Source organism: Budorcas taxicolor, chromosome 3, assembly GCF_023091745.1.
Source record: "Budorcas taxicolor isolate Tak-1 chromosome 3, Takin1.1, whole genome shotgun sequence".
Lineage (NCBI taxonomy): Eukaryota > Metazoa > Chordata > Mammalia > Artiodactyla > Bovidae > Budorcas > Budorcas taxicolor.
Genome location: NC_068912.1, coordinates 16994778 through 17004326, shown reverse-complemented (window position 1 = coordinate 17004326; position 9549 = coordinate 16994778). Strand labels below are relative to the sequence as shown.

The 9549-nt window shown below is 45.5% G+C and overlaps 1 protein-coding gene across 4 annotated transcripts in view; it reads right to left on the bottom strand.

Annotated features, from left to right (window-relative positions):
* Nucleotides 1–794: 794 nt before the first annotated feature.
* GATAD2B (GATA zinc finger domain containing 2B) overlaps nt 795–9549 on the bottom strand; it is a 78916-nt gene continuing 70161 nt past the window's right edge. For 3 of the 4 annotated variants that reach the window (XM_052636871.1, XM_052636870.1, XM_052636872.1), the window contains 5 exons: nt 8872–9187; nt 7926–8128; nt 6889–6999; nt 6615–6732; nt 795–5958 (listed from right to left, as the gene is read on the bottom strand). In XM_052636871.1, the coding sequence (XP_052492831.1) occupies nt 5825–5958; nt 6615–6732; nt 6889–6999; nt 7926–8128; nt 8872–9187 (882 nt within the window). In that variant the 3' untranslated portion in view covers nt 795–5824. The remainder of the gene's footprint in view (nt 5959–6614; nt 6733–6888; nt 7000–7925; nt 8129–8871; nt 9188–9549) is intronic. The other variant, XM_052636873.1, reaches the window with a different exon arrangement.

Genomic DNA, 9549 nt, shown 5'->3' with positions numbered 1-9549 from the left:
CTCCCCCTGGAGAGACCCGCATGCTAGGAACAACTGTTACTGGAGACCAGAGCAGCGTAAGGAGGAGGGCCAAGGACGACTAGGGTACACCTCTCCTTAGGACAGGATGCAGGTCCAGCCTCTGGGTTAAATGCAGCCTCCTTCGGGATACCTTTAGACCTTAAGTCATCAGGTAATTAAAGTGGGATCAGTGGCTTCCAGAACACGGATCTACATAAAAGTGAGGGGAACAAGAATACACAAATAGTTAAGGGCTTTAAACCCTCACAACTGAAGAAAGGACACAAACCGTAAAGGTACCCCACTGACTTCAGGGAGTATAAATCATAGCCAATCTCCAAATCGCCCCTAAAATTTCTCCCACCAAACTGCCATCCCCACCCTCCACGACTAAAGCACAAGCCACAGGAAAGTTTAGAAACCATTCCTTTCTTTATTAAACATAGCTTGCAAGTGATAAATATTACAAAGTTTTTTTTTCTTTTAATCCTTTCTCCAAAAATTAGCTTATTATTTGAATCTGTCACCGCTGAAATGCTCAGCAGCATCTGAAACAGATGGGAGTGTATTTGCCTTTTTGAAAACCAGTTTCTATTGGTCTTAGTTTTTTCATTTTAATTCCCAAACACAATGCAGAAAATCAGAATGAGTTTTTTTTTTAAAAAAAGGAAACTTAAAAGAGTTGTGCAAAAGGGTCTTGTTCCCCTCCCACCCACCCCTTTCAGAGAAGGCCATTCCCCATCCCACCTCCCTGCTCCCCACCCCCCACCACCAATCTATCCTTCCACCTTCACCAGGGCTTCACCCACCATCCTATATCCTCTCCAGGCTTTACCAGCCAAGAACCTACAGTGGGAGTACTCAGCCCAGGCTGTGGGGAAACTGGGCCCCTGAAGGAAATAGCTGTTGAGAGAGCTGCCTTTAACGGGGTTCAGATGAGATCTGAGGGAAGGAGACAAGATGTGGACTATATCTGAGCTCTCCAACCAAGAAATGGGGGAAAGATCTGCATTCTGTAGCTCACAAAGGGTGTGAGTGACCACCAACCTGGAGTATTCATTGGTCAACCACCCTTGAGGGCAGTTGCTTGTGAGGTGGGGCTTGGGGCCTGGTTCCTGCCCTTGGGTAACTAGAGGCATGAGGGCAAAGATGTCCCAGATTTAACTGAAGTTCTAAACATCACTCTGCTGCCTTTCCTAAACCAAAAGGAACAGCAGGGGCCTGGCAGCTCTCCACGGGCACTGTCACACATATACCCACTTCAATACTAGCCACTTTGGTTTCCTCCCCTCAAGTTGTTTCGTTTTCAGTTGGGGAAGAAAGCTTTACAAACTTGGTGGTGGCTAGAGGATCTCCCCTGTCTGCCATCACTTCACAAATAAAACTGAGACCCCGAAAATTAGCTCTATCAAAGGTCACATAACAAGTCAGCAGGAAAGCTCGAGACTAAACCCCAGGTCTCCAGACTGTGCCACCATCCCACCTCCTTTGTGCTGTGGTTCTCTTTATTCTCCACAGTCTGGACTAGGAGTCTTGCAGTAACCCAGCCTCACCCCAATTTGCAAAGCCTAAAACTGTGCAGATGGGTATGGCTCTCCCCTAAGGAAGACTTTCTTAGGATGACTTATTTAAATTATTTCTATCATCTCCTGACAATCCACCCTCAAAGGCCCATGAAACTAGGTTCTTTTTTGGGGGTGGGGAAATCCCTTGCATAAGAAAGCTTGACACTGAATTTTGTTATATAGGTATATTGTATATATGCTGATGCAATCAGAGAAAAAAAAACAGTGCAAATACAATTACAATTCATAATAATACTTGGTTTCAATGCCCCCGGGAACTGCCCCATTCCTCGGCTACCTCCCAACCCCCAGCACTTCCCCACAGTCTCAACCTAATGCTGGGGGGCAGGGAGGGTGGGCAGGTTAGGGTAGGGAGTGGGCTCTGCCAAGGCAGTGCTGGTGACCCGGAGGGACTACTCCAGGGTGGGGAGGCAAGGCACAAATTAGGGGTGGGTGGTGGGGGAGGTGGCATCTCTAAGGAGGGATGGGGTTGGAGCAGCTGCCAGTCTCAGTGTGCTGGGCCCGGCCCACTCCCCTCCCCACCCTCCACAGCCCTGCCTCCCGACCCCCGCCCCTTCCCCAGAAACCCTTTTGCACGGATCATACACAAACGGGCACATTACAAAATGACATAACACAGTTTCACAATATCCATGGCTAGGGCTTTTTTTTCTCTTTTTCAGTTTTTTTTTTTTTCTACACAATGTACAATTCCTTTTAAATGGATCAAGAAATAGCTTATATACATGAATGAGTCCTTGTTATAACATCTCGGCAGCAAATATCATAAGCTAATGAAGGTCTTGTTGGAGGGGAAGGGAGCCAAGGACTGGGGTGGGGGTAGGGGGTGTGGAGAGAAGGTTATGCCTTCTGGAGAAGTGGGGAGAAGAGGGAGAGGTTAGGGAAAAGGAACAAAAGTAAAATATCAAGAAGCATCTTTACAAAGCAGTTCTATAGCTAATTCCTTTTAAAGGGGAAAGGAAAGGTAACCAAAGCAGGAAAACATTTATCTCTGTGTCTTAAAAAAAAAATTGTCTACCATACATACATCCAAAAAATGTGGAAAAAATACTTATTCCAGGGATGAAAGAAGTCCAGATGCTGTGGTCAAATGACAAAAAGAAAAAAAAAAAAAAAAAGACAAATAAGGACCTCTGTCCCTCAGTTTTACCAAAGCCTTACTGCTCATTCACCCGTATCAGGCTTAGAAAGAGTAAGCCACTGTCCATAAACTACTGCTTTTAAAGCCTCTGGTGATGGAGGAAGCCAGGCAAAACTGGTGGGATCCTCACTCTAGTATCACCCTGAGCTTCAGGGCTCCAGGGGTGAAGGATAACTCTGTACAGAGGGTCTTTCTCCCTATCTTTAGGGCATGAGGTTTAGTGTCTATGGGGCCCAAGGCCTGGGGATGGACAGCAATAGACTTGGAGGGACACAAGGCAATCAGTGATGAAAAAGGAGAGAAATGAGGAAGACAGAGGATGGGGGAGGAGGAGGAAAAGGGAGGAGGTGGAAGGCTAATACTTTACCATGATTAGAGGAACCTCACCCCCATCACTAATCCCTGGGAAGGGTATGAAAATGGGGATAAGAGAGGGTAAGAAATCAAACCTCAGCGATTGAGCGAAGGGTCACGGAGCTATACTAGTCAACAAGCAGCCTCTATGTAACTGACCCTGAGGGGATAAAAACAGGGAAGACTCCACCCTCTCCCCTATCGCCTCAGCACCTTGGCAGGCACGTGACTACAGGCTTTCCTTCCCCATCATCCCCTGTCTCTACACATCTTACTTCCAAACCCCATTCAAAGGTGGCCTGGCTCCCAGGGAAGGGATTCAGCTCAGGGCAGGGACAGCCCCCAGCCAGACGGTATTGCACATTCTCTGCTCCTTACTTTTAATCTCAACTGACAAACTTGGGCACCTCGTACCTCTGAGCACCTCTGAGCTGGGGGAGGGGAGACATAACAGAAATGGCACTTCATCATGGGGTGGGGGGGGGGGAGGCTAGACAGACATGCCACAAGGCAAGATGACTTGCAGGGAAAATATTTTTTAAAAAGCTTCCAATTTCGTGGAAGAGAGAAAAGCAAAACCAAACGATTTATCCAGTGCTTTCAAAGCACAGAGGGCAAAGGAAAGATGTAAGAATATATCTTTATATATATATATATAATTTTAAAATAATCCCAGACCCAGTTCCACTAACCCCCCTCCCTCTCCCACCACTTAGTCAGGGGTTCCACATTCCCCAGAAAAATACTCGAAACAACCCCATCACTACCTGTTACTAGCGTCTAGCTTCCAGATCATTTCACCACTGGGGAGCCCAGACACAGGCTGCATCTCTGCTCCTTTATTAAGTGCTCAATGAATTGGGGGAAAGGGAGGAAAGAAAAAAAGCCAGGAAGGCCCGTAGGGCCAGTATAATCACCCACAGTGGCTCTGGAGTATGGGGAGTAGAGGCCAGTGTGGGGGGAACTGAGCCTGATTCCAGCTCCTCCTATCCCCTCCCCAAACTTTATGGGGAGGATGTGCAGTTTGTGTGTGTGTTAATTTTAAAAGTGCCTTCTTACTTTAAAAAATTATTTAATTTTAAAAAATAAAAATGGGGGAACCTCTCCAGGTGGCTTTCAAGGGCAAAATGTTACACTCCTCTTCACACTTCTCTGCTGAGAGTATCCCTTCCTCAAACTCTGACAGCTTTTATTAGGGCTGGAGAGGCAGGTGGACATCCACTAAGAAGTGAGCAGAAGCCCCTACCTTTAATGGGCTTCCCTTACCTCAAAAACGGCCTGGCCCCTTCCCCTGTCCCCCACGGTGTGGGCAAATGGGATGCTCATCTCCCCAATCCCCAGAACAGCAACATTGCACAATTCAATTCATTCTCTACATTAGTAGCACTTAAGAAAAGAATAAAAACAAACAAGAAAGCAAAATTTATAGAATTCTGGGGAGAAACAAGACAACTACTACTTTTATAGGACAGGTCCAGGATTGGTTTTGACATGAACTGTTCAGCTGTGAGCGGTCAGCTCTGCAGTTAGTGCAGCAGGGCCAGGTAGGGCTCCAACCTGATTAGGTGCCCTCACCCTCACCTCCTGGCACTCAGAAGGTAGAGACAAACGGAAAGTCGCAACTGTTGGGAGGGAAACCCCTCTTTCTTTCTTCCTCTATTTCCTCCCTTTGACATTTCACTCACTCATGCCCATCCAACTTCCAGGACACCCAGCAAAGTCAGGCTGGGAGCAGACACTCTATATTACAGATGGGGCTGTGGTTACTGAGGGCAGATTAGCATTTTTTAAAAAAGAAAAGAAAGGAGATGGGGATGGGGGAGAACTTTACAAAAAAATAAGATGAAATAACCTGGGGCTAGTTGGCCTGGAATCGTCTTCTGCGTCTCCACTGGGGTCAGGAGGCCAATCTCATTCGCCCAGCATCCAGAAGGCTAGGGCGTGGTCTCAGTCCTCCTTGGCTCAACTTATGTTCACTGTCACGCCCCTTTCTCTTCTCTATGGGTCACTTTGAGAGTGGTTACATTTTAAAGCTTCTCCTTCCGGGCTCTTTCCCCTCCTTCTTAGAGCCCAACTTCAATACTCAACACTGCCTTCTGAACTGTCCAGCTCAGAGACACCCCACAACTGGTGTGCTATCCTCCTTGTTTGATGCCACCACCCCCCCCCAAACCCTGGGTTAAGTGCATTAAAAACTTTTGCCCCTAACACTCCCAGTCACGTCCTACTTGGCAGCTGGGGACCCTACTGCAATGCTCCTATCACTTAATTGAATGTCATTTGTGTTTACAAAAAAGAAAAAAGACAAAAGAAAAGAGAAAAAAAATACTGGGTGAAAATAAAAAGGTTTAACCGTCCACTGAACAAAGGGAGGACACACAACATCATTAAAAATGATAGTAATAATTAAAGCATAAAAACAAACTTTAGAAACACACATCAAAGGGCTTAGATTTCTCCCCAGGACCTCATTCTGACCTCTGTCAGAGGCAGAGATCCACCTCGCTATTAAAACTGAAGAGAGAAAGTGGCAGAACAGATCGCAGCAGTGTAAAATAAAGGGGAGGTGGCGGGGCAGGGCGTGTGTTTTCTTGTTGATTCCTACTTTTTGTCTTCTGTTTTTGTTTTGTTTTCCGTGTATGGTAGGCACCAGTACAGGCACTGCATGCGACGGAAGTTGGGGACAATGGGAGAGGAGAGGGGTAAAGGATTCAAGGTTGGGGCAGTATAAGTGGAACAGGCGTTATTTCTGTCCACTGATGGACTGCGATATAGACCGGGGAGGGATCATGTCTAAAAGGTATTCCCGCTGTCGGTCTGCCAGACTGGGGGCTTTGTGTCCTCCGATACCAGTGTTCAAGTATGCAATGTTGACACCTAGACCCAGGAGACAAAAGCGGAGGGCAGGTATTAAAAGAGGAAATGATACCTTCTTCCGCAATACCCACCGGCTGCAGTCTTGGAGATGCAGAGGGAACATTAGAAGTTGTCTACATCAGTCCAGACTCAGTTAAGCTTTATTTCAGTAGCAACTTACCCACCCTGCTCCCAAGCTTTAGGCAGAGAGGCCTTCCCCAAACTTCAAACCTACCAGACTAATCAACATGGTCTTGATGATATAGAAGTCAAAGAAAATGGTGGTGAGAGGAAAATAATCAAGACAAAGAGAGGGGAATTATCGAATCAGTTTTGGTTTGGGGGCTGCTGACTTTGAAGAAACTTGCCTAGGTCACTCAACCAGCATCAGGACAGTTAACCCTGCTATTCTGGCCAAAAGAGATAAATAACCACATGCCCACCAAAAGGGCACACTAGAGAGGACTAAGTCATTTTCACCACCAAAACCTTAGTGTACTGTGCCTGGCATGTAATATGGATTCAGCAAACATTTGACGAATAACAAGAGTGAAGGGAGGAGGGCCTAAAGAAAGGGCAGAAAACAAAAGACAAAATAATCACCCAAAGGAACTGCTAAAGAACTGCAAACTAGCCAGTCAATTCCCGAGAAAAGTTCTCAGATCAGCCCTTCTTACCTGGCATACCAAGGAGGCCCCCCGGCACAGACAGCTGGGGTGCCTGTGCAAAGTTGGAAAGCATGGAACGGGCAGATGTGGGTATACCACGCTGGAGGCTGCTTTGGGGCTGCGGAGCCTGCAATGATGAGGAGACGAGCAATCATAACTTTGCCACAATGGAAGGTGTAAGGGGGAGCAAAGAATAGGAGTACAGAAGAGCAATATAATTTTCCACAGAACAAAGGACGAACTGGAAATAAATGACTGACAAAACCTCAAGAGAAATCCTCACCTGCCGAAGCGTATGATGTCTCATTATGGTCTCTTGTTTACTGACACTGGACACAGCTGGAGCCGTAGTGGGGGAGAGGGCTGCCTGCTGCTGTAATCGCTGTTCAATTTCCTGTTGGGAGTCATCAGGTAAGTTGGGCAGGACAGCACCCAATTTCCTAACCAAAAAACCTAGAGGTCTTCTTATCTCTAACGCTGCCAGCTAGCTGGAGGGATATGGAAAAGGCAGAAGAGTCTGGTGGGGTAGTTGCACTAGGATCTCTGGGTACAGCAACCTCAATGCTTCAACGCTTAAGGAGTCCCTCTCTCCAGGAAAGCTGGCTCTCAGAAGCTGGCTGGAGAGCTAGGTGGTGGTGATGAGCCGACTAATGTAAGTAATTAAGGCCGATGAGAGTTACTGAAGTTTTATTTTTGACTCCTGTCTACCCATTTTCCAGAAGACCCATGATGCTACCCAGAGGGGTCTGATGGGTGGTGGGGCAGAAAATAATCTGAGCTTCCCAATACCTCTTCCCTGCTTCAAGATATTCTCATTCTATTAATACTGTATGAAGAATTTACACACACTAGCAATCACTAATCTTCACTGGGCTACTTTATAATTTACCCTTCCCTTTGTCATTTCTTTGTCAAATATGGACTGCAGATAATTACTTCTCTAAAAGAAAGTTCTAGTACAAATATAAATCCTTTTCACCAAAATCCATTTGTTTGAGGAAATGAAGTCAATAATAGAGGAATTTCCTCAGTGCTATCAGGGAAAGCCAAGATTCTCAGCCTTTTGTCCCTTTCCCTTAACCTCAGACATCACGTATCATTAAACTCTTACTCAATCAGTAGTCACATGGAAATGGGAGAGGCAGAATGGTAAGAAGGGTATTAAGGGAACTCAGGTCTCTAGGTTCAAGGAACTTCGCTTCAGAACCTAGATCACCTGGACTGTAGTGTTCACACAGACAATTCCTCTAAACTAGAAAGAACTGCCTTTTGGTAAAATCCAACCTGGTCAGGTGGCTGGTGAGAAGTCAGAATTCTTACCTGTTCCTGCTGTAGAGCTTTAACAAAAGCATTTTTCAGCCGGTTGGTGTGTTCTGCCTTTAGAGCCTTCTTCTGGTTGGAGGTCATACACTGCTCACATAGAATCTTACCATTCTTCTCCTGCTTCCAGTGAGGGGTGAAGTCTGTGCGGCACTGGGCACAAACAAAGGGTTCGACCCGCAGAAGAGAGGCACAGCTTTTCCCTAGATGCCAACAAAAAGAATAATCAGTGGTTTCACATTTCCTCTCCATCTCCTGTTTCTCTTCATCAGATGAATCTTTTTCCAGGAGTTTACTCTGCTGAATTAAAAAAGTGACTCTGAAATTTATAAAATATTTACATTTCATTTGATTACAAAGTATCACTTTAGGGAATTAGATAGTACCATCAGTTCATGGGGTTGCAAGGAGTTGGACATGACTGAGTGACTGAACTGAACTGATCCCTATTTACAAATGAGGAAACTAAGTCTAAGAAACACAGTTTCAAATGACAAAACTGGGATGATAAAAACTCAACTTTTCTGATTTCCTATTATGCAATATTGAAAAGAAAATGTGTGTCAGAGTCAAAGCTCCAGCCCACACATTGCACAGAGAGCAACCCTTGCTTGCTGCCACTAGACACAGTCCCTATGCAGCAATGAAGAGCCAGTGTGGCCGAAAATAAATAATTTTTAAAAAGAGCTAAATGATATGCTGGAAAAAAAAAGACAAGCTATATAAAATACACAATAAAAATATTAGGCCTACAACATACAGACACACAAAAAGCTTTTTGATATGCTGTTTCTAAACAGCCTCTGAATAAAGGATGGGAGTGGTTTGGTAAAAGTCAGAGAGAGGTTATTTAATATTACACAGTACCATGTGATACTCTGTCCATATTAATCAGGTTTGGCAACTTACTGCTTAGATAAAAAGACTGGCCAACAAACAGCCTTACCTTGGCTGTCGATGACACTCTGTACGACTTCCTCCAAGCCTACCATGTAGATGAACTCGCTATTGGCTGCACTAGGCAGGAAGTGAAGCAAGGGAGCAGGTGGTTTAGGGGGTGGAATCTCCAAGAGTGTCTTTTCCAGCTGTTTGCGAAGAGCCAATTTGGCTGCAGCCTGTGAGTTGGCAGCATCTGTCATGGCGCTGGGGCTAGGGAGTGGTGAGGACACTCTGTTCACGGTCCCTGGCTGGATATGGGAGGCAAGATTCATATAGATGGCAGAGGATGTTGTGCGCTGACAGGGAACAGAAGAACTTGACTGCTGAAACAGATTGAGTGTAGGGGTCAGTGATGGTATGTGGGAGAAAGCACCAATTTTTACTTTTGTGGCAGAGAACATTATCTGATCCTAGTCTGACCTACACAGCTTCCCCCAAACTCAGAAAATGACATGAGGTGTCCAACTTCTCCACTGAAAAAGGATTTTGGCACACAGGAAAGGAGAATGACAGTGGCTATGAACTAAAACTGCAAAGATTCAGGATTCTTTGTCTTACATCCTTTATGCTTCTTATTCCTTAGCTCCCTCTAGCTTTCTTCTAGACATATTTTAGTTTATTGCTGCTCATAACCCTTCTTCTCTGCATATAACCCTTCTTCTCTACTACTATATTCACATGGGCT